Source organism: Gopherus flavomarginatus, chromosome 3 (assembly GCF_025201925.1).
Source record: "Gopherus flavomarginatus isolate rGopFla2 chromosome 3, rGopFla2.mat.asm, whole genome shotgun sequence".
NCBI lineage: Eukaryota > Metazoa > Chordata > Testudines > Testudinidae > Gopherus > Gopherus flavomarginatus.
Window position 1 is genome coordinate 162,393,098 of NC_066619.1, and position 25,420 is coordinate 162,418,517.

At 46.7% G+C, this 25,420-nt stretch overlaps 1 protein-coding gene across 6 annotated transcripts in view; it reads right to left on the reverse strand.

Moving 5' to 3' along the window:
• FAM13A (family with sequence similarity 13 member A) overlaps positions 1–25,420 on the reverse strand; it is a 234,699-nt gene that overhangs the window by 101,096 nt on the left and 108,183 nt on the right. Inside the window, exon 1 of one of the 6 annotated variants that reach the window (XM_050944003.1) lies at positions 18,065–18,175. The exons of the other annotated variants lie outside the window; for them this stretch is intronic. Within the exon in view, the coding sequence (XP_050799960.1) occupies positions 18,065–18,147 (83 nt within the window). The 5' untranslated portion in view covers positions 18,148–18,175. Of the gene's footprint in view, positions 1–18,064; positions 18,176–25,420 lie in introns of those variants that run through there. 6 annotated transcript variants of the gene reach the window in all.

Below are 25,420 nucleotides of genomic sequence, written 5' to 3' on the forward strand. Positions count from 1 at the left end.
AAAATATTCCAACTGTGTTACTTAAAACTAGGCATCTAAGTCATATCGGCACCCAAATTTGAACAACTTGCGCTCATAATCTTTTATCAAGGTTTCTTTAAAAAAAAAAATAACCCAAAAGACACTGGCTGAGACCACACAAATAATCTCAGCTTCCCAAAAATCAATGTTTAGAGATTGAATGTAAGGATTTGGGCAGGAAGCATCATGACAATCATTATTATACTGTTGCTTTCTATTCTTTCTTTACTTTAAACACTTTTCTCCCAGAGTATGAAAAAAAAAAAGACAAGAGACCAGGAACTGTAAACTGCACAGAACTGAGAGGCTGAGGAAATAACGGATCTACTTAATGGATTTCATAAGGATTGTGGCGGTGTCTGCCACTTGAAAAGCATTATAGCAATTATCCAGTGCCTCCCTTCACTGTGATACACACTTAAGATATCCATTGAAACAGTAAGATCCTGACTGTTCTGATGAAAGTTTTAGTTAAAGCTAAAGATCAGTTCAGTGTCTTTTAAACATTGCTTTAATACAGGGGTCAGCAACCTTTCAGAAGTGGTGTGCCGAATCTTCATTTGTTCACTCTAATTTAAGGTTTTGCGTGCCAGTAATACATTTTAAGGTTTTTAGAAGGTCTCTTTCTATAAGTCTATAAACTATTGTTGTATGTAAAGTAAACAAGTTTTTTAAATGTTTAAGAAGATTCAATTAAAATTAAATTAAAATGAGGACCGTATCAGTTTAGTGCAGTGGTTCTTAACCTGGGGTGCACGCACCCCCTGGGGCAGGGCCAGTGCAAGAATATTTTGTGCCCTAGGTGAAATTTCCACCTTGTGCCCTCCTCCCCCCTTGCACATCGGTTCATTGAGGGGCAAATCCCAATGAGCCTTTACAGACCCCAGGGGCCAGCCATGTTCAGCCGTGCCCAGGGACTGCTCCCCAGACCAGGTTCTCCCCTCCCCACCCCCTGAACTCCCCTGGAAGGTGCACAACCCCCCCCACAAGCCCTCCCCTCCCTACCCCACCCCAGTGGCCCCCGCCCCGAGTCCACTCACTGGCTTTGCCGGGCGTGGGCCGCTGCAGCAGCACGGCAGGGAGAAGCCGCCTTTCGGAGACACTGGAGAGCCATAGCATCCCGCTTGGAGCAGCATCAAGCCCCAGCCATGGAGGAGCCGGCGCATTGCAAGGAGGCAGCAGCTCTGCAAAGGTGGCGGTGCCGCTAGCGGGGAACAGCCGTAACCCCCCTGCCCCTCCTGCCCAGGCTGCGGCCCGGCGCCCCCCTGGGGGCTCCTGCAGGCTGCAGTGGATGTATGCACCCCCCCAGCTCTCCCCTCGCCTAGGGTTACCATATTTCAACAATCAAAAAGAGGGGAGAGCCCTACTCTAGCCCCACCTCCATCCACTCCCTCCCACTTCCCACCCCGATGGCCCTGGTCAGAACCCCCAACCCCCCCTGCTCCTTGTCCCCTGACTGCCCCCTCCTGGGACCCCTGCCCCTAACTGCCCCCCAGAACCCTACCCCTAGGGTGACCAGATTTCCCAATTTTATAGGGACAGTCCCAATTTTGGGGTCTTTTTCTTATATAGGCTTCTATTACCCCGACCCGTCCCGATTTTTCACATTTGCTGTCTGGTCACCCTACCCATCCCCTACCTAAGCGTCCCTGCTCCTTGTCTCCTGACTACCTCCTCCTGAGACCCCCTCACCTTAATTGCCCCCCTAGGACCGTACCCTACCTGTCCCCTGACTGCCCCAACCCTTATTCAAACCCCCACCCCCAGACAGACCCCCGGGACTCCCATGCCCCATCCAACCACTCCCTTGCCCCTGAGAGGACCCCCAGAATTCCCAACCCATCCAATCCTCCCCCTGCTCCCTGACTGCCCCCAGGACTGCCCTTACCATGCCCATGCCGGTCAGACACTGGCTCCATGTGGAGGCAAAACTCCATGTGGAGTGCTGGGGCAGCGGGAGTGGGGGAGCTGTGGGAAAGGTGGCAGCAACAGCGGCTCACATTTCCGGGAGCCGCAGAACCTGATCGTGGTGAGGGGGAGCCAGAGGATGCGCTTGCCTGGGCTGCGGCCTGGTGCCCCCCCCGGGGGAGTCCTGCAGCGGATGCATGGGGCGGCGGTCTCTGTGCACCCCTCAGCTCCTCTCTCGCCGTGCTCGGGCTCTGTGGCTCCCAGGAGTGTGAGCTGCTGCCTCTCCTGCAGCAGGCTCAGGGCCCCGGCGGCTCACACTCCCGGGAGCCGCAGAACCCGAGTGTGATAAGGGGAGAGCCGGGGGCCGCGTCTGCCACCAGTCTGGGGTCCCGGCTGCCGGACCCGCTCAGCCTCCTGCTGGCTGCGTGATCGGAACCCCAGGCTGGCAGGATGCTGAGTGGGGCCGGCGGCCAGGACTCCAGCTGGCAGCTGTGTGCCAGGCAAAATCAGCTTGCATGCCAAAGGTGGCACATGTGCTGTAGGTTGCCAACCCCTGCTTTAATATTTACTAAATTATGGAGTAGCTTCTTCTTTTCAGAAACATCAGATGTGAAGCAGTGGTATAAGCACCTCCTAATCAGATGCCTGATGGAAGTCTGATGTACGTTACAAGGAAAATAAAGTATCTAAACAACTTAAAAAAAACAACAACCCAATACTATTTGTGAACACACTGGATAGGTGCAGATTTTGGTGTAATATAATTTGTGCAAGTAAACGATGGCATTTCTATGTGAAAAATCCATTGGAAAGAGTTTTGCGTATGTAAGATGGTCCGTGTGCATAAGCAAAACACTGTGTGCATATAAATAGAAGGTGCATTTTCAAAACGTAGCTCTTAATTGTCCATGTAAAGCAGCCTGAATATCACACTTAAACAGTCCTCTCCAAAATAGCTATATACGTTGCATGGGATTCAGTTTATTTCAAAAGGACGAATTAATAATTGATAGATCTCAAAGCGTAACTGTAAACAGGGAACTGTCATCAAGCAGGTGTGTTTACACTCAGCATCGCAGGACTTGGTTCCTGGCCCTATGCTATTTTTAACATTTTTATCAATGACCTGGAAGAAAACATTACTGATCAAGTTTGCAAATGACAAGGATTGTGGTAGTGGTAAAAATGTAGAGGACTGGCCAGTGATACAGAGCAATCTGGATCGTTTGGTGAACTGGAAGCAAGCGAACAATCATAGAAATGTAGGGCTGGAAGAGGCGTCAAGCGGTCGTCTAGTCCAGTGGTTCTCAAAGCTGGTCCACCGCTTGTTCAGGGAAAGCCCCTGGCGGGCCAGGCAGGTTTATTTACCTGCCGCATCCGGCTGCGGTTCACTGCTCCAGGCCAATGGGGGCTGTGGGAAGTGTGGCCAGCACATCCTCGGCCCGCGTCGCTTCCTGCAGCCCCCATTGGCCTGAAGTGGCAAACCATGGCCAGTGGGAGCCGCGATTGGCCAAACCTGTGGACATGGCAGGTAAACACACTGGCCTGGACCACCAGGGGCTCTCCTGAACAAATGGTGGACTGGCTTTGAGAACCACTGATCTAGTCCATCCCCCTGTGCTGTGGCACAATCAAATAAACCCAGACCATCCCTGACGGATGTTTGTCTAACCACAACCACATTTCAGAACAGCCAAAGTCACACATCTAGGAACAAAGAACGCAGGTCATATTTACAGGACAGGGGACTCTATCGTGGGAAGCATTGACTCTGATAAAGACATGAAGGTCATGGTGGCTAATCAGCTGAACATGAGCTCCCAGTGCAACACTGGCTAAATGGGCTAATGTGATCCTTTGAGGTATAAGTAGGAGTAGGAAGGTTATATTACCTCTGTATCTGGCACAATCCAATTGCTACTGAAAATTCTGTCGAGTTCTGGTGTCCACAATTCAAGACAGATGGTGCTAAGTTGAAGAGGGTTCAGAGAAGAGCAACGAAAAAGGATTCAAGGACTGGAACACATGCCTTATGGTGAAAGATGCAAGGAGCTCCATCTATTTAGCTTAACAAAGAAACCATTAAGGAGTGACCTGATGAACACAGTCTTTAAGTATCTACATGGGGAACAAAAATTTGAAAAGAAGTGTTCTTCAATCTAGCAGATAAAAGTATAACAAGATCTAATGGCTGGAAGCTGAAGCTAGACAAATTCAGATTAGAAATATGATTTTAAAAATTATCAGTGAGGGTAATTAACCACTGAAACAACTTACCAAGGGTTGTGGTGGATTCTCTATTGCTGGAAAATTTTAAATCATAATTGGATGTTTTACTGAGAGATATGCTCTTGTTTAACCACAGATACTCGATTCAAAGCAGGAATTAATTAATGGAAGCCCTAAAGCATGTTTTACACAGGGAGATCAGACTAGATCAGGTGTTGGCAACCTGTGGCACGCGAGCTGATTTACTATGGCACGCTGCTCCTGGCCTAGGGTCCTGGCCGCCGGCCCCGCTCAGCCCACTGCCGGCCTGAATGGACGGAACCCCGGGCTGGCAGCGGGCTGAGCAGAGCTGGCAGCTGGGACCCTGGCTTGCAGGGGCCAGCGGCCAGAACCCAAGACTGGCAGCGGGCTGAGTGGCTCAGCCCACTGCCTGCCTGAGGTTCCATCCGCCAGCCCCTGTAAATGTAAAACGTATTACTGGCATGCAAAACCTTAAATTACAGCAAGTGAAGACTTGGCACACCACTTCTCTTACCAACTCCTGGACTAGATGATCACAATGGTCCTTCAAAATGGTCCTCCAGGACTGGAGCACCCACAAGGAAAAAAAATGGTGGGTGCGGAGCACCCACTGGCAGCCTATCAGCTCCCTCACGCTCCCCAGTGCAGCCCACCTACTGGCAGGCCCCATGGATCAGCACCTCCCCCCTGCCTCACACCCATGGTGATCAACTATTTTGTGGCATGAAGGAGGCTCAGGGGATGGGGTGAGGATATGGCATGCTCGGGGAGGGGGCGGAACTGGGTGGGAAGAGGCGGGGCAGGGGTGGGGCCTTGGGGGAAGGAGTGGAGTGGAGATGGGCCTGGGGTAGAGCCCGGGGTCGAGCACCCCTCGACACTTTGGAAAGTCAGCATCTGTGACCCTATGGTTCCAGAAATTGACAATAGTTCAAATCTGATGCTTACAGTTGTCATAAACAGATAGCTAAGGGTTAATGTCTCTTTCACCTGAAGCACCTGACCAGAGGACCAATCAGGAAACCGGATTTTTTCAACTTTGGGTGGAGGGAATTGAGTGTCTAAGGTCTTTTGTTTTCTGCCTGCCTGCTTTCTCTGAGCTTTGGAGAAGTAGTTCTACTTTCTAGTCTTCTGTTTCCAAGTGTAAGGACAAAGAGATCAGATAGTAAGTTATATGGTTTCTTTTCTTTGGTATTTGCATGAATATAAGTGCTGGAGTGCTTTGATTTGTATTCTTTTTGAATAAGGCTGTTTATTCAATATTCTTTTAAGCAATTGACCCTGTGTTGTATCATCTTAATACAGAGAGAACATTTGTACTTATTTTTCTTTCTTTTTATATAAAGCTTTCTTTTAAGACCTGTTGGAGTTTTTCTTTACTTCAGGGAAATTGAGTCTGTACTCACCAGGGAATTGGTGGGAGGAAGGAATCGGGGAGATCTGTGTGTTGGATTGTTAGCCTGATGTTGCATTCCCTCTGGGGGAATAGGAAAGTACTTTTTGTTTCCAGGATTGGGAACAGAGAGGGAGATTCACTCTGTTTGGATTCACAGAGCTGGTGTCTGTGTATCTCTCCAGGAGCACCTGGAGGGGGGAAGGGAAAAAGGATTATTTCCCTTTGTTGTAAGACTCAAGGGATTTGGGTCTTGGGGTCCCCAGGGAAGGTTTTTCAGAGGGACCAGAGTGCCCCAAAACACTCTAATTTTTTGGGTGGTGGCAGCAGGTACCAGGTCCAAGCTGGTAACTAAGCTTGGAGGTTTTCATGCTAACCCCCATATTTTGGACGCTAAGGTCCAAATCTGGGACTAAGGTTATTACATGAGTGGCAGCTGGTGGGAGATAGACAGAACCCAGAAGCCAGTAGAAATATTATATTTTTCTTTTCTCTGCTAAGGGCTTTTTAGCAGAGAGAAGCAGTTGGTTTTAAAAGGGAACCAGAGAGAATTTTTTTTTCTGCTCTCTCTCGCAGTTTGTGGCTTGCATGTTAAGGGTCTTTTGTCATGCAATAGCCCTCCCATTAGGAGGCAAGTACCGGCACTTATATGCATGCAAATAAAGTGGTTTTTCTGGTTTCCCTTCATTGAACATTAGCTAGAGAGAGAAAAGGAAAATTAACTAAAGGCACTGTTGCTAGGCAGACTTCAGGAGGCAACAGAGAACCTGCAGTTCAGAAGATAAACACCGGAGGGCACCCCAACACAAGAAAACAGGAACCATGACTTCTAAGGCAAAAATTGACGCCGAAGAACAAATCAAAGAAGCTGAACACAGGCGACAACTGGAAATAAAACAAAAAGAGATGGAGATGAAAGAAAGAGAAGAACAGATCAAAGAGGCAGCACACAAAAGAAAACTAGAAGAAGAAGAGATGGCCTACCGAAGGAAACAAGCAGAAGATGAGTTGGCCCACAGAAGGAAGCAAGAAGAAGAGGAGGCGGCCCACCACCGAGAAATGGAAAAACAACAAAAAGAGAATGAAGAGAAGGAAAAACAGAGAAAACATGAACTGGAGTTGGCAAAAGCTGGGCTGCCTGTGCCAGCCAACCCTAACAACCCGGCGCCAAATATTGCTCCACAGCACAGAAAATTTCCCACCTACAAGGCAGGTGATGACACCGAGGCCTTCTTGGAAAATTTTGAAAGAGCCTGTCTTGGGTACAGCATTCCCGAAGACCAGTACATGGTAGAATTGAGGTCACAGCTCAGTGGACCTTTAGCAGAGGTGGCAGCTGAAATGCCTAAGCACCAAATGAATGACTATAAACTTTTCCTAACCAAGGCCAGATACAGGATGGGGATAACCCCAGATCATGCCCGTCGGCGCTTCAGAACCCAAAAGTGGAAACCAGAGGTGTCATTTCCCAAACACGCCTACTACATTGCAAAAAACTATGAAGCCTGGCTAACAGGAAACAACATTCAAACCTTGGAAGAACTGAACCTCCTCATACAAATGGAGCAGTTCTTGGATGGTGTTCCTGAAGACATCACACGGTACATACAAGATGGAAACCCCAAGAATATCGCTGAGGCGGGGGAGATTGGAGCCAAATGGATGGAACTGGCAGAAAGCAAGAAAGCTACTGTCAAGGGGAACGATTACCCCAGGGGGCACACAGACCATAAACCCTACAACCGAGGACAGCCAAAGACCCCACATACCACCCAAGTAAAGCCACAGATACCCTACCCTTCAACCTCACCAGTCTCCAGTAACTCACCTCGGCCCAGTGACCCATCAGATGGAAGATGCTTTAAGTGTAATGAACTGGGACATATCAAGGCCAAGTGTCCCAAGAACACCATGCGAGTGCAATTCATTACACCACCATCACACCAAAGATCCCCAGGCCCGGATGCCTCTCAAATACCCTTGGAGCGAAGGGAAAATTTGAGAGTGGGCGGAAAGAAGGTTACTGCGTGGAGAGACACGGGGGCACAAGTGTCAGCTATCCACCAATCCTTCGTTGACCCCAAATTCATCAACCCAAAGGCCAAAGTTACAATTTACCCCTTCATGTCACAAGCTGTAGACTTGCCTACAGCTCAACTGCCTGTCCAGTACAAAGGCTGGTCAGGAATGTGGACTTTTGCAGTCTATGACAATTATCCTATCCCCATGCTACTGGGGGAAGACTTGGCCAACCAGGTGAGGCGGGCCAAGAGAGTGGGAATGGTTACACGTAGCCAAACCAGGCAAGCTTCCAGACCCATTCCTGTTCCTGAGCCGTCCACAGAGGCCCCGTCTGTGTTACCAGAGACCCAGACAGAGGTAGTGGACCCAGATTCCATGCCTACCACTGAAACAGCCACAGCATCTCCAGTCCCAGGCCCGGAACTGGAACAGCAACCAGCACCAGCAAGTGCAACCCCATCTTCAAACTCAACGCCAGAGGGCGCCAGCGAGCCAGAACTGGCAGAAGCAAAAGACAACCATACCCAAAAGGCTCAGCCAGAGCCTAAAATACCCTCAGGTGCACCAGCGGAGAGCGGTTCACCAGCAACGGAAACAACCCCATCACCTACATCGCTTCCAGAGGGACCAAGCCCAAGTCCACAGTCTGAGGAAGAACTGGTGACCCCAGCCTCAAGGGAACAGTTCCAGACTGAGCAGGAAGCAGATGACAGCCTTCAGAAAGCTTGGGCGGTGGCCCGGAGCACCCCACCGCCTCTCAGCTCTTCTAATCGATCCTGGTTTGTTATAGACCAAGGACTTTTATACAAGGAAATTCTTTCTGGTGGACACCGGGAAGAATGGCAGCCGCAAAAACAGTTGGTGGTTCCAACTAAGTACCGGGAGAAGCTCTTAAGCTTAGCCCATGATCATCCCAGTGGCCATGCTGGGGTGAACAGAACCAAAGACCGGTTGGGGAAGTCCTTCCACTGGGAGGGGATGGGCAAGGATGTTGCCAAGTATGTCCGGTCTTGTGAGGTATGCCAAAGAGTGGGAAAGCCTCAAGACCAGGTCAAGGCCCCTCTCCAGCCACTCCCCATAATTGAGGTCCCATTTCAGCGAGTAGCTGTGGATATTCTGGGCCCTTTCCCAAAAAAGACGCCCAGAGGAAAGCAGTACGTACTGACTTTAGTGGACTTTGCTACCCGATGGCCGGAAGCAGTAGCTCTAGGCAACACCAGGGCTAACACTGTGTGCCTGGCCCTAACAGACATCTTTGCCAGGGTAGGTTGGCCCTGTGACATCCTTACAGATTCAGGGTCTAATTTCCTGGCAGGGACCATGGAAAAACTGTGGGAAACTCATGGGGTGAATCACTTGGTTGCCACCCCATACCACCATCAAACCAATGGCCTGGTGGAAAGGTTCAATGGAACTTTGGGGGCCATGATACGAAAATTCATCAACGAATTCTCCAATAATTGGGACCTAGTGTTGCAGCAGTTGCTGTTTGCCTACAGGGCTGTACCACATCCCAGTTTAGGGTTTTCACCATTTGAACTTGTGTATGGTCACGAGGTTAAGGGGCCATTACAGTTGGTGAAGCAGCAATGGGAGGGGTTTACGCCTTCTCCAGGAACTAACATTCTGGACTTTGTAAGCAACCTACAAAGCACCCTCCGACACTCTTTAGCCCTTGCTACAGAGAACCTAAAGGATGCTCAAGAAGAGCAAAAGGCCTGGTATGACAAACATGCCAGAGATCGGTCCTTCAAGGTAGGAGACCAGGTTATGGTCTTGAAGGCGCAACAGGCCCATAAGATGGAAGCATCATGGGAAGGGCCCTTCACGGTCCAAGAGCGCCTGGGAGCTGTAAACTACCTCATAGCATTTCCCAATTCCTCACTAAAGCCTAAAGTGTACCATGTTAATTCTCTCAAGCCTTTCTATTCCAGAGACTTACAGGTTTGTCAGTTTACAGTCCAGGGACATGATGCTGAGTGGCCTGACGGTGTCTACTACGACGGGAAAAAAGACGGTGGCGTGGAAGAGGTCAACCTCTCAACCACCCTGGAACGTCTGCAGCGGCAACAAATCCAGGAGCTGTGCACTAGCTTCGCCCCATTGTTCTCAGCCACCCCAGGACGGACTGAACGGGCATACCACTCCATTGATACAGGTAATGCTCACCCAATCAGAACCCCACCCTACCGAGTGTCTCCTCATGCCCAAGCTGCTATAGAACGGGAGATCCAGAACATGCTACAGATGGGTATAATCCGCCCATCTACCAGTGCATGGGCATCTCCAGTGGTTCTGGTACCCAAACCAGATGGGGAAATACGCTTTTGCGTGGACTACCGTAAGCTAAATGCTGTAACTCGTCCGGACAACTATCCAATGCCACGTACCAAGGAGCTATTGGAAAAGTTGGGACGTGCCCAGTTCATCTCTACAATAGACTTAACCAAGGGGTACTGGCAAGTACCGCTAGATGAACCTGCCAAGGAGAGGTCAGCATTCGTCACCCATGCGGGGGTGTATGAATTCAATGTCCTTCCTTTCGGCCTTCGAAATGCACCCGCCACCTTCCAGAGGCTGGTAGATGGTCTACTAGCTGGACTGGGAGAATTTGCAGTTGCCTACCTCGATGATGTGGCCATTTTTTCAGACTCCTGGCCCGAACACCTACTACACCTGGAAAAGGTCTTTGAGCGCATCAGGCAGGCAGGACTAACTGTTAAGGCCAAAAAGTGTCAAATAGGCCAAAACAGAGTGACTTACCTGGGGCACCAGGTGGGTCGAGGAACCATAAACCCCCTACAGGCCAAGGTAGATGCTATCCAAAAGTGGCCTGTCCCACGGTCCAAGAAGCAGGTCCAATCCTTCTTAGGCTTGGCCGGATACTACAGGCGATTTGTACCACACTACAGCCAAATCGCTGCCCCACTGACCGACCTGACCAAATGCACTCTCCCGTGAGAGTTTCCCAAAATTCAGTAGTTAAAAAGTGTTCTTAAAATGTAGAACTCTGTTAGTTATATACTTAGGAGTATATGTAAAGGTGTATGTGTTGTATTAATCTGTTTATTTTCAAGTTCTAAAAGGAAATCGCCGCCAGTGAGCTTCCCCACTGTCTGCAATTTGGGGGGCGTGTCATAAACAGATAGCTAAGGGTTAATGTCTCTTTCACCTGAAGCACCTGACCAGAGGACCAATCAGGAAACCGGATTTTTTCAACTTTGGGTGGAGGGAATTGAGTGTCTAAGGTCTTTTGTTTTCTGCCTGCCTGCTTTCTCTGAGCTTTGGAGAAGTAGTTCTACTTTCTAGTCTTCTGTTTCCAAGTGTAAGGACAAAGAGATCAGATAGTAAGTTATATGGTTTCTTTTCTTTGGTATTTGCATGAATATAAGTGCTGGAGTGCTTTGATTTGTATTCTTTTTGAATAAGGCTGTTTATTCAATATTCTTTTAAGCAATTGACCCTGTGTTGTATCATCTTAATACAGAGAGAACATTTGTACTTATTTTTCTTTCTTTTTATATAAAGCTTTCTTTTAAGACCTGTTGGAGTTTTTCTTTACTTCAGGGAAATTGAGTCTGTATTCACCAGGGAATTGGTGGGAGGAAGGAATCGGGGAGATCTGTGTGTTGGATTGTTAGCCTGATGTTGCATTCCCTCTGGGGGAATAGGAAAGTACTTTTTGTTTCCAGGATTGGGAACAGAGAGGGAGATTCACTCTGTTTGGATTCACAGAGCTGGTGTCTGTGTATCTCTCCAGGAGCACCTGGAGGGGGGAAGGGAAAAAGGATTATTTCCCTTTGTTGTAAGACTCAAGGGATTTGGGTCTTGGGGTCCCCAGGGAAGGTTTTTCAGAGGGACCAGAGTGCCCCAAAACACTCTAATTTTTTGGGTGGTGGCAGCAGGTACCAGGTCCAAGCTGGTAACTAAGCTTGGAGGTTTTCATGCTAACCCCCATATTTTGGACGCTAAGGTCCAAATCTGGGACTAAGGTTATTACAACAGTATATCACTAAGACATGTTTGTCCCCTTTTATCAAAGTCCAGTAATAATTAAAACATGGTACTTGTGGAAACAAAACCCAGTCAAATTACTTGAGGTCCGTATTAAAAGGGATTATGAAAATAAGTGTATAATGAGTAAATTACTAAATGAAGTAAGATTTACTAGACATGTAAGGTATAAAGTAGGAAATTAAGAGAAAAGAGTTATCCTAAAGGGCCTGTAATGCACATATCAACGATTTCAGACACACAAAACATATACCGTGCCACAAAAAGATCTTGTTGGAAAGCTGAGAAGATAGCTGTTACCTTAAGTAAGGATGGGCTAGTGCTCCTCCATAATGAGTGTGCTGTCTACATCCACATTGTGACCTTTGTGGCTTTTAACAATGCATAGATGTTCCAACTGGCAGACTGCCCCTACTCTGGAAACTCACTTGCAGCTGCCCACGTGAGAGAAGACTGAGCTTTCGATAAGCTGCAGAGATGGGATTTCTTTAATCATCTATATATTTCCCCAACGTCACTAATTGATTCCCTCTTGTTCAAAAGAAAAATAAGCCAACCTGAGCTAAATGTTGTCAGGTTTTATTTTCTGCATTGATGACTAAAGACTATAAAAGGATAATCCTTGGACAAAAAGGAGCAGAATATGAAGTGCTTTTTTCCTGCAATTCTACTGGTCCTTGTTGAAAATGCAGGAGCTGAAATTCCTTTTCAACAGATAGCTAAAAAACTGTACAATTTACGTAATTGTTCCTTAACTCACTGGGACAGCAGGAAAGCATCCACCTCAGCCATGGGGTTCTCAGTTACTGATTGTAGTCTGTAACTATGTCCTCAGCTACATTTCCCATAGAACTGGACATCCAGAGCTCTTCCAGTCTATCCCAGGGGTGTCAGATTAGATGCCACTGCTATTCTTGAAAAAGAAGCAGTGTCCTTTAGAGGGGATTCTACACACAAGATCAGCTGCTTCAATTTGTTCCAATGGCCTATCACCTCATGAGATGGCACAGAAGTTCCTTCTTGGCTTCCCTGCTGGAGAAAGGAGGAGGAGGACTAGGAATAGGTTTCTAAAGGGCTTTCCAGGAACGTATCACGTAAGGAATGACTGTACCAGTCGATGTGCCATGGGATCAGGATAAGACATATGGTACAAAAGTTCACTGGGTTCTTCCTCTGCACCACTCAGTTCAAGTTCCAGAATACAGGACACCAAGCAAATAAAAAGTCTGGTTTTGCACAAGTCTTTTCAACAGTAGGCTTTTTCCTTAGCACCGCAAGCTGATGAAGTCCCTGTATGTTCATGTCTAGTGAAATTTCTCAGGTCACGCTCTTCTAAAAATGATTATAATGTTATAAAACTATTCACCTCTCTCTCTCTCTCTCACACACACACACACACACACACACACACACACACTCTAATTTTAACAATTCTGCACTGTAAAAGCAGTGGGGAAAAAGGTATCCAATACCCAAGTAAAAGCAAGTATGAGTGACAAATATTAAAACTTCCCATTTCAGGGATGATCCATGTACATTCTCTGCGTAAAATTCTCCCCCTCCTCCCCACACTTCATCCATTTTACTGTTTCCCATTCCAAAAATAACTCCCACAATCATGACACACAGGTCACTCACAAAACACTCACTCTTTCCCTCGTGCTCCGGACCTCATATCTCTCCACCCACTGTACTTCCTAAAACACCTCATTGAAGTTCTTAAGATGTCAGCCCATCAGGCAATTGATTCTTATGGTAGTGGTGGTGGTGAACGATGATGATCATCCTGTGGAAACTGGCTGGCTGAAGGAGAATGTATTGGGTGTCTGGTGGTAGGCTGGATGGTAAGTAGCCTGTCGGGAATGTGCTCCTTTGGTTCCAAAAGTGAGCAGCTCTCCCCTGACTACTGGCAGTTTCCCCTAGGTGACAATATAGAAGGCTCTCTCTCTCTCCAGATGATTAATGAGAGGGTCAGGTTGATGTGGGTGTGAGCAGTTCCCAGCTCGTGCTGGTGGAAGTGTGGGGCTCCAGACTTGCTCCCAGTAGCAGTTCTTCACACTCCAGGCTGGGGCTGGGCAAGAAGACACCACTGATGGAAGGGGTGGGGCTGCAGGACTCAGGTTTAGGGCAGCAAGAGCAGTTTAGCTCCAGCTCCTCTTTTCTTCTCACTGCACTGAGCTGCTCCTGGGAGGGAGCACGTTTCTGAGAGCTGTTTGGTATGTGTGTGCCTGGGGAGGCTGAAACCTGGAGAATGTAGGCAAATGATGCAATGGTTCAATTGACACACCTGAGGAATACACATGACCCCACTGGCCTGCTCTGGGTTTGCTTTTTTCCGTTTTCTACTCCTGCCCCCTCACCACAGTACCTGTTGCTCTGCTACAGTAACAGGAATATCACAGCGATCAGTTAAAATACATAATGTTACTAGCCATTTAGGTGCCCTAGAAACAGTGAAAGATAAATACAAACTTACGGCAGACACCTGGAAATAGGACTTTAAAACCATTGTTCATTGACACCTGATGGCAGGGAGGGGGTGGGGGGACGGGGGTCCTTGTGTCAGAAACTTCAGCAGCCACCAAAAGAGGGCAAGCAAATAACACAGACATCCGGGGTGGGGAGGGGACCATATCCCTGAGATTTCTGGTTCGTTCAGGGGAGACTGTATCTCTGGGTGTTGGTTTGGACTCACCTGCCTAGCTCAGTGAGAGGTGGGATCCTCGAGGACTATTCCAGTGCCTGCTCTGCCATTGCTGCTGGCCCTGCTCCTCTCACTACAGCTCTTGCTGTGAAAGCCCCTCCCGGTTACACATGGGGAGCTAAGCTGGCTACCTGCAATACAATGCATTATCTCTGTGCTCTGAGAAGAAGTGGGGATGAGATGCTCTGCCCACATGCTTCTAGTCTCTCTGGCCTCAACTTGGTTGCACCGTCATTAGATTAAAGTAACCTAGCTGAGACTACAGAAAGCAGAAGCATTTGAGAGTACATCTTACCTCCACTTTCTGTTTAAGTCTCCTTCTTTTCCCAGGAGATTCAGACTCCTAATTAGGAGCTTAAGAGAGAGCTCCCGAAATCAGGAGCCCACCAGGGAAGATGGGAGATTTCACAGGTACGTGTAGCAGCATTTACTGCGATCGTACATGCAAATACATATGCAGGTGGCTAGTTATGCATCTGGGAATCCGTTTCAGAAGTTCAGTTCTTGGTGCAGAAGTTACTGGGTGAAGTTCTTTGGCCTGTTATGTCAGAGTAGATGGTCATAATGATCCCTTCAGGCCTTAAAATCTATGAATCTAATCCTGACTGGTGTCTTTCCATGCTACATGTAGCATGTAGCATGGAATACAAATATTCCATGTAATACAAAGAAATAAAACAACAGACAAGATCCCCTAGCAGTGTGGCACTTCTACATCGAAAGCTCACTACTCCTCCAGTGCAGTGGCACAGAAGATTAAAAACAGACTTTTTTCATGCAGATTAAGAGCATATTTAACATTAACCAGATTTAACATCAATTTTGGTTGAAGATAATGAACAATTATGCTCTCTGGGATGGGAGGGTTTAACACTGGGCGAAATGCTTGTGCAGACAAGGCCCTGAACCATTTTTATAACCTTCTTGAGCAAGAGGGACAGCTACAAAGTGGCTGGGGAATGCAGAGGTTGTGTGAGGATAGTGCCACAGACAGAGCAGCTTTCCCAAAGATAGTGAGGAAAGACAAGATAAGGGTGAGCCCATGATGACGAGAAACCCATTCTCCGGTTGCTAGTTAGAGCTGGCAGAATGCCGGGGTAAGCAAATACTTTCAGCCACTGCAATGTAAGCTCCCCGTCAGAGCTAGCGAGATAATTCTGCCTCAGTCAGCCCCTGCCATGCCATCTCTGAGTGCAATGCTACATTCACATTGATTGGCTAGTGTGAGCTGATTTTGCCTGCCTTTGCGATGACAAACACTTTGAATATTAACTGCTGCAGGTGAGATTTTTGCACGTGCTCCTCACCTAACTCTGCTCCTAGCAATGACAACTGTAAAACTCCCCCTAATTTCAGAGGGAGCAGAGTTCAAACAACCATGAGTGCTTTGGAAAAGTCCACTCTAATGGCCAGATTTTATTCTGCACCCGGCAGCTCCCATTGTTAAAAATCAAGCCCTAACAGTTACAATTACAAACAGGTTTTTATTTAATTGATGTGACAAACTCTGACAAATACATGCCGCATTTAAAGGTCCAATCTTCATTTCCATCTAGAAATAAAAGAGACAATCCTACAAAAATGTCTTTTTTATTGATTAAAGGCTAATCCATCGCTCTGTGTATTTACAGCACGTTGTTTACTCTGGAGCAGACAGTATGGAAGGGCATGAGCTGAAACTGTTTACAAGAAGTTTTAGACGAATCACACAAAAATCCAGTTCTCAATCGTTTTCCAATGCAAGCAGCAGAGTCATGGAAGCGAACTCTGACTAAGATGGGTTGCGTGACAGGTGGTATAATACCCTCCAGAGTGAGCGCCTCTTCCTGAGCAAATGATATACTACAAGGAATGCTCTTTTTGAAGCAATTACCAGGCAGTCAAATGGTTCATGAGAGGGGTACTGGGAGGAAATGACTGGGCTCAGGCTCTGCTGGAAGGCACTATGAGAAAAGTGAGCTGTAGACAGTAACTTGATCTCTGCATTTGGACAGAACTGGCAGTCAGACCAATATTGGGAGGAGGGGAGATGTAGGCTATAAGAAACCCTTTGATGTCTACAGAGCCGACTAAGAAAGTTTCAGCGCTGTAAGTGCCAGTGTAGACAAGGCCTTACACGTATTAAACCCCCACTACAAGAATCCTGTTTGCCTTTAGCTCTCTGAACCGAAAATTGTGGGCTGTTTCTGTTGCACCCTAGCTTCAGTTTACCTAACCTATCACATTAACGAACATGAATGTTGCTTTCCTGCACAGCTGAATACAATGGTGCCAGCCATTCACTGCTATGGCCAGTGTTTAAGGGCTTGGCTACACTCAGAACTTCAAAGTGCTACCGCGGCAGTGCTTTGAAGTGCGAGTGTGGTTGCAGCGCCAGCACTGGGAGAGAGCTCTCCCAGCGCTGCAGGTACTCCAGCTCCCCGTGGGGATTAGTTTGCAGCGCTGGGAGCCGCGTTCCCAGCGCTGCGGCACTGTTTACACTGGCGCTTTACAGCGCTGTATCTTACAGCGCTCAGGGAGGTGTTTTTTTCACACCCCTGAGCAAGAAAGTTGCAGCGCTATATAAAGCGCCAGTGTAGCCAAGGCCTAAGATTCACATTAGATCCTTAGCTCTCAGGCTGATACAGGCTGCAAGCACTGCAAAATGAACACACTTTGCCTCTGAAGTCTGAGACAGAGGATGCTCTTGTCATTCTGAAGTGATCATTCTGAACAATTTATGAGTGAACAAGATCTCACTGAGGGCAAGAGCTTAGATGGATTCATAGACTCATAGACTTTAGGGTCAGAAGGGACCAATATGATCATCTAGTCTGACCTCCTGCACAAAGCAGGCCACAGAACCCTACCCATCCACTTCTATAACAACCCCCTAACCTATGTCTGAGTTATTGAAGTCTTCAAATTGTGGTTTGACGACCTCAAGCTGCAGAGAATCCAGAAAAGGCCTGGCCATTTGCATAGATAACAAGAACATCCAGCGTTACAATAGAAAAGATTAAAACAACAAAATCAAATCCCAAGTGGTTTGGATGGGATATAAACCCTCATGCTTCAAGACATAAGATGATCACAAGCTAATGAGGGCTTTAAGAGAAAACTTTCCCTACAGACCTGTTATTTTATAACTGCTTACTGCAGTATTTCTTACACTTTCCTCTTAAGCATCTGGTACTGGCCACGGCAACTAGTAATTCCTGAAATGACCAGACAACATGCCAGGCCTGTGCAGTAATAGATGTTTAGACATAGCAATGATATGAACACTTGAGCCACTCATTTTTAAAATCTGATTAGATTTTAAAAAGCCAGAGCTGCCCAGAGGGGCAACTACATCTCTAAAAATAGCCTGCAATCACTTCCTAGAGTCTCATGATACCAACAACCAAAGCAAGGTAAACAATTCATGGTAAGAAGATTTGGAACAAGTGTGCTAGCTTGTAAGCATCTTGGAGCAGGGAACTTCTTTTTGTATGTGTTTGCAAAATGCTGCATGAATCAACGGTGCGCTATGCAAAGCAAAAATAATCAATTTATGTTTGGGTAATTTCCAGGGTCGTCCTTAGCCATAGGCAGAATAGGCAGCCACCTAGGGCACCACTAGGTCTGGGGGCACCCCTCTGCCAGATAGACGGGAAGCAGTGGAGCATGTGAGAGCAGGGCTGCTGGGTCCTAGAGAGAGCTGAATGCAGCACAGTCTGAGGGAGGGGATTGGCTGCTCGGGTCTCTGGGAAGGGGTGGGGGAAGGAACTCACCTGTGAGTGTGACTCTTTCCCCTGGTTTGAAGTGAGGCAGGCTTGGTGGCTCTGGCAGTATCCTTTGCTGTCCCCCATAACATCCATTCTTCTCCTCCCTGCCCCACGGAGCACCCCACCTTTCTCCCTCCTCCCACGGAGCACCCCTCTCTCCCCTCCCTGGCTGCCTGCTGAAGAATGAAAGCGAAAGTAACTCACTTCCTTGGCAGGCAGCCAGGATTGGAATGGTCCCACAGGTCTGGGCTTGGGATAGCCAGATAGCATGTGCGAGAGATCAGGACAGGGGGTTGGGGTAGGGTGAGCAGATGTCCCACTTTTATAGGGACAGTCCCAATTTTGGGGTCTTTTTCTTATATAGGCTCTGGTGCCTATATAAGACAAAGCCCCATATATCGGGACTGGGCCTATAAAATCAGGACATCTAGATCTGGTCACCCTAGCTGGGGAGCGCATCTCTCCCCTGGGCAGAGTTGCACAAGGCAGGATGAGCTGCTGTGGCTCCATGGGTGCCCCATCCCTGAGATCAGATGCTGTGCTAACTTCACCATGGTCCGTTGGGCTGGTGGAGGTGCCTATTGGTGTGCGATCGGACCTGAGGATTTGTTGCTGCTGTTGCCACTCTGCACCCCAAGAGGTGGATTTTGGGGTCCTGCAGTTTTCCACCTATCTCCTCCTCTACTTCAGCTGTTGGACCAGCATGCTGGGGGGTGAGCCAAGCATGAAAGCAGTGCTGTGTTGCCATTTAGATTGTCATTTAACAAATTTGTTTGCCAAAAATGCTTGCTAACAATCCTGAATTCAATTTCAATTTAAAAAAAAAATCAATATCTTAGCCAAAAAACAGAAAATTAAGTTGTTGACAATTATTTGTGATAAGTTTGCTATGGGTAAGGGAGTGGGCCAGTTTTCATCAGAAAAACAAAAAATGTTGATTGACTTTCCTATAGCCTTGTTACTGCTAAATAGAGCCCTCCAACAACTGTAAGATGCTCATCTCCTTACTAGTGTATAGAGCAGGGGTTCCCAAACTTTAACAGCCCGTGAACCCCTTTCACTAAATTGTGAAGTGTCATGAACCCCCTTCTAAAAATGAATATTTTCAGGGATTTAAATTTAAAATTTTCTCAGTGTGATGGATGCCCCAACTGCCCGCCTCGCTCTTCCTGGGGCTCAGGCTGGGGTTCGGGCTGCTGGCTCCCCCGCTGACGGGGGCAGGGCTCAGTCTGCCAGCCCCAACTGCCCAGCCCCACTCTTCCTGTTACTCAGGCTGCCAGCCCGCACAGAGCACTGGGGTTCAGGTGCCGGCTCCCTTGCTGACTGCCGGGACTCGGGCTGCCAGCCCAAACTGCCCGGCCCCGCTCTCCCTGGGGCTTGGGGTGTCTGCCCTGCAACCGGGTCCCACCTGCTGTCTCCAATGCCCGGGGTCCTCTGGCCGCAATTAGTGAAATATTTCTGGCAAATCCCCTGTAACATTCTGCAAAACCCCCAGGGGTTCGCGAACCCCAGTTTGGGAGCCACTGGTATAGAGCAGGGGTTGGCAACCTATGGCACACGTGCCAAAGGTGGCATGCCAGCTGATTTTTGATGCTCTGGGGTTCCGGCTGCTGCCCCATTGCCAGCCGGGGTCCCGGCCACTGGCCCCACTCAGCACCCGTTGCTGGCCTGGGGACCCCCAAGGAACCCCAGGCTGGCAGCGGGCTAAGCAGGCCAGCGGCTGAGACCCCGGCTGAGCCACTCAATCCACTGTCGGCCTGGGGTTCCATTCACTCAGCTGGCAGCAGGCTGAGCGGGACTAAATTCAACGAAATAAGAAAACAAGAGCAACTAATGACAAAGTGCAAGAACCCAGAGAGCCTCCTGAAGCACGGTGATAGTTTTGATTTAAATGGACTTGAACTGTACGAAGAACTGAGTACACTGTCATCGATGTTGCCACATGCAAAATCAGTGATGGACATTGTACAGTTTATTCATACCAGCAAACTTGTTGAGAGAGAGAGAGATATATATATATCCTAATGTGTACATTGCCACTCGTATTCTACTGACAATTCCTGTAGCAGGAGCATCAGGAGAACAGAGTTTCTCAAAACTAAAGCTCATTAAAAACTATCTCCGCTCTACAATGAGTCAGGAACACTTGACTGGTCTTGCTATTCTTGCAGTCGAACAAGACATCACTTTGTCTTTGTCATACAATGACATTATTACTGATTTTGCAGCCAAAAAAGCCAGAAAGATTGCTTTTAATTAAAAACAAATCCTTGTTTCAATACCTCTTCATAGAAATTTAGAATAATATGTTGACAAATTAAAAAAAATTATATTATTTGCATCATTTTGTCAAATCAGAATTTTTTCTATAGTGCTACTTCTTTAGTGCTAGTCCATCAGCATTACAGTGGCTTCACAACGTTAAACTGGTTTTAATAACATGCATGTGGCAAGTTTTCCAATACTGTAAGCTTATGTTTGTGTTGCTCAGATCAAGTCAGGCACAGGGGCACCAGTTTAATAATCCTGCCTAGGGCACCATAAATCCTAAGGACGGCCCTGGTAATTTCTAACAGTAATTTAACTAGAACACATCACCAGACATCAGGAATACCAGGAGACATGAGCTGGAGTGCCAATGAGAAGTGCAATTGGGAAAGTAACTGAAATATTTCCCCCATGGATTGTATTTTCTAACGGACAACCTATCCTAAATTCTCATTTACTGAGGGACAATCTTCACTCAGTCATCAATTTGCTTTCTGCAACCAACTCTCTGTATAACTTTTCATGAGTGCTGCACTCGAATACTCAGATGCTAACATCTAAATTGTATCGTTACATTTATTAATCTTACTTGGGGTTATTGCTGATTATGTACTATGTATATTGTATTACTTTTAAATCAACCTTTGTACTTTTCAATAATTTAAGCACTATAGCCATATGCACAGACACTCTTTTCTTAACCTATGTATTATATCATTTTAACATTCACTCACTAGAAAATCACAGCTTTATGAATCCATACCTACTTGATCCTAAAATTCTGATGGAGTAAAATAAAATAAGGAAGTACAGAAATCATGAGAGGCCTGGTTGACTCAGTGAATTGGCAATGGGATAACAGAACCTTTTGACTGTGGGTCACTAGTCAGATTTCTGCCAATGACTGGAAGTCATTCATAACAGATAGACATTTGGGAGTTTCCCAGTGATACACAGCACCATAGCACTCAAATCATGCTACCACAATTCACAGAGTGACTAGGGACCAAACAGATATGGAGACAAAACTACTTTTTGACCCCTAAACCAGCAGTCCTTCTGAGTCAAGTCTGAGGCATGCTGCTGATGCAGTGAAGTGCGGATTCCACTATTTGTGGGTAAGCAGACCCTTTCAGTACCCAAATCACTTACAAAAAATAAAAATAAAACTGTTTTTCCTTAGGCCATGAGGGAGGAGGATTTTACAGGATTGAAAATGCTCAGATTACAGATACAAGCAAAATGACAGGAGCACCAAGTGACAAGCCTACCCTTCTAACCTCTCTCTTCATCTAGCTGACTACCGTGATTAAAAATATCTGTTTGTCATGGGAAATCATAGTTGAACTCCTTCAGCAAACACTGCACTGCACAAAACATTCCACACCACATTTCTTGTCACTGAACTGGGGAAAGTGGACAAGTAAAAACATGATTTTGATTCAGAACTGGTGACCTTTTATACCAGTTTTTACTGGAGATGGCCAAGAAAAATGCTCTCTGGAAAGCACAACATGAAGAAAAATCACACAACTTCAAATGCAAAAACAGCTGGAATATTCATGTCTGAAAAGGAATCCTGCTACATTGATCTTCAGCGCTGAACAATGCAACCGGCATGTTAGGGAAAACACCAAGAATAAAATAGAAAAGGACTCACTGATTCTCGAGAATTAAACATTAAGTGGTCAGTGCTCTGAACTGACAATTTTATCTGCTTATAATGAACTGCTGGGGATGTGCAGAGATGGACAGCTAGGTGTCACAGTTAAAAATCATCTGACTTTTCAAGCATAGACTGAAACTTCATTTGAGTACTACCTGTTCTTCTGTGCAAGAGCCAATTGATCCCTCGCGCTTGAAAAGGCCTCCAAAATCTTCAAGGAGGAGTGAAGTTCAATTTAATTAAGGCGAAATGTAGCCTGACTACTCCACCTCCACCTCAGCCACCAAAGCAAGGAGTTCTCACTGGCCTCATGAGAAGAAAAGGCTTTCTCCACCAGGGAAAAGCAGAAAGTAAAAAACAATCCTCTTATTCAGTGAGGAAAACCCTGAACTGTGGAATGAGTTTCATTTCAGATTTCTCTTTGTGCCTCAACTGTGATAAAGAATTAGAGGAGAGGAAAGTGATCAGGAACCGTCAGCATGGATTCACCAAGGGCTAGTCACGCTTGACTAACCTAATTGCCTTCTATGAGGAGATAACTGGGCCTGTGGATGAGGGGAAAGCAGTGGATGTGTTATTCCTTGACATTACCAAAGCTTTTGATATGTCTGCCACAGTATTCTTGCCAGCAAGCTAAAGAAGTATGGGCTGGATGAATGGACTATAATGTGGACAGAAAACTGGCTAGATCGTCGGGCTCAACGGGTAGTGATCAATGGCTCTATGTCTAGTTGGCAGCTGGTTTCAAGCAGAGTGCCCCAAGGGTCAGTCCTGGGGCCGGTTTTGTTCAATATCTTCATTAATGATCTGGAGGATAGCGTGGACTGCACCCTCAGCAAGTCTGCAGATAACACTAAACTGGGAGCAGTGGTAGATACGCCGGAGGGTAGGGGTAGCGTACAGAGGGACCTAGACAAATTAGAGGATTGGGCCAAAAGAAACCTGATGAGGTTCAACAAGGACAAGTGCAGAGTCCTGCACTTAGGATGGAAGAATCCCATTCACTGTTACAGACTAGGGACCGAATGGCTAGGAAGCAGTTCTGCAGAAAATGACCTAGGGGTTACAGTGGATGAAAAGCTGGATATGAGTCAACAGTGTGCCCTTGTTGCCAAGAAGGCTAACGGCATTTTGGGCTGTATAAGTAAGGGCACTGACAGCAGATCAAGGGACGTGTTCATTCCCCTCTATTCGACATTGGTAAGGCCTCATCCGGAGTACTGTGTCCAGTTTTGGGCCCCACGCTACAAGAAGGATGTGGAAAAACTGGAGTTCAGCGGAGAGCAACAAAAATGATTAGGGGGCTGGAGCACATGACCTATGAGGAGAGGCTGAGGGAATTGGGATTGTTTAGTCTGCAGAAGAGAAGAATGAGGGCGGATTTGATAGCTGTTTTCAGCTACCTGAAAAGGGGTTCCAAAGGGGATGGATCTAGACTGTTCTCAGTGGTACCTGATGACAGAACAAGGAGTAATGGTCTCAAGTTGCAGTGGGGGAGGTTTAGGTTGGATATTAGGAAAAAAACTTTTTCACTGGGAGGGTGGTGAAGCACTGCAATGGGTTATCTAGTGAGGTGGTGGAATCTCCTTCCTTAGAGGTTTTTAAGGTCAGGCTTGACAAAGCCCTGGCTGGGATGATTTAGTTGGGGATTGATCCTGCTTTGAGCAGGCGGTTGGACTAGATGACCTCCTGAGATCCCTTCCAACCCTGATATTCTATGATTCTATGATCATTCTTAAAATGACATGCTTGTTGGAGCCTCTTAGGCTACATCTACGCTGCAAACAACAAGATGCAGCAGTCCCGGGACAGCCAACTTGGGCACCTGGAGCTCAAGCTGCAGGACTTTCATTGCAGCGTAGACTTGGGCTGCAGTCTGAGCTCTGAGACCTTCCCACCTCACAGGGTCTGAGAGCCCAGGCTCCAGTCTGAGCCTGGAAGTCTACACTGCAATTAAACAGCCTTGCAGCCCCAGCCCAAGTCAACTGGCACAGACCAGCCGCAGGTGTCCAATTGCAGTGTAGACAGGCCCTTAAAGTCCTTGAATCCCCACAACAGTTTCCACACAAAGGAAAAAAAGTTCACTTTGCACACAAAATGAAAGAAGAATCTTTTTTCCAGATCGGCCACTAAAAAGATGAGTCAATCAAATGCAGTCGCACACGTGCAACTGGTGATATCTCTCACATGTACAACTCTCAATTTTTTGTCCCATCAAGAACTCTTGCTGTTTCCATTGGTTGAACCTCTACTTACGATGCACTGTTCAAACCACTATATTTAGAATGCTTTTCAGCTCGCCAGCCACCACTGTGTCACCAGAGAAATTCTAGGCAGAGATAAAAATATGATTGCTAGAAACAAGAAGGTTCCAATGCCCACATGGCTTGATAGTAAGGTGTTTTGAGTCTAGCACACACACCCTAAGCCCAAAGAGGTAGCAATGTACCTGTCCTGGGCTGATGAAGAGGTGGGCAACTGAAATTTTTTTTCCCCCAAACCAGGTGAATTACAGGAGGAAAAATAATGTGTTCACAAGTTATTTTAATTGACAAGGTGACCTGATTATACATGGCCAAGGGACAATAAAGGGAAAGTTGATACCACACCCAACTCCTAGATCACAATCACCTAAGCTGATGAAAAACATAAATTGCAATAGTCTTTGTTGCCTGTGCCTTGGGAGAATATAGTTCTTGAAAACTCGTTATGTAACAGTTCATACTGCCAAGGTCTCACAATGCAAGAAAGAAGGGAATTGATTACATATGAGGGTGGAGACAAATGTACTCTCAAAATTAAGTGAGTCAGCTTGGAAAAACTAACTCAACAGAGCCTAAAGCACAGAGAGAGTCAGACACAGAGAAAACAAATCTCGATTAAATGAAAAATAGTACCTCACTGACTCATTATTTATAAAGGATATTACTACAGCCCCACAAAGGTGCTAGGCACTATGCAGACATACAGGAAGATATTCCTTGTCCCAAAGAACTTACCACTCTCTATAATCAACCTCATCCTAAATCTTTGCTCCATTGTTGAGAAATCAGCAGATTTCTCCAAGATTCCAGAGAGCTCACAAGGCAGGGATTGTTGCTTGGTTCTGATCCCTTATGTAAGCCTGTTATAGAGGCTCCTGAGTGATAAGGGAAGTTGTTAGTTTGGGTAATAAATATGTACCAAATGTAATGCCCAGATAAACAAAAAAAACAAAACAAAACAGGTCTGCTTGATTTGTTCTATCAGCAGCAAGTAATTAAGTTCTTATCACATCACATACCACAGAACAATGACAAGTTTTTGCTTGTGTTGCTTTTAAAGGAGAGTTACTAAAAAGAAAGCCAGAAGTGAGCAAAAGAAAAGGCAAGTGTTTATATTATGTACATATTTTAAAGTGCGCAGATATACGTATTGACACCTCAGCA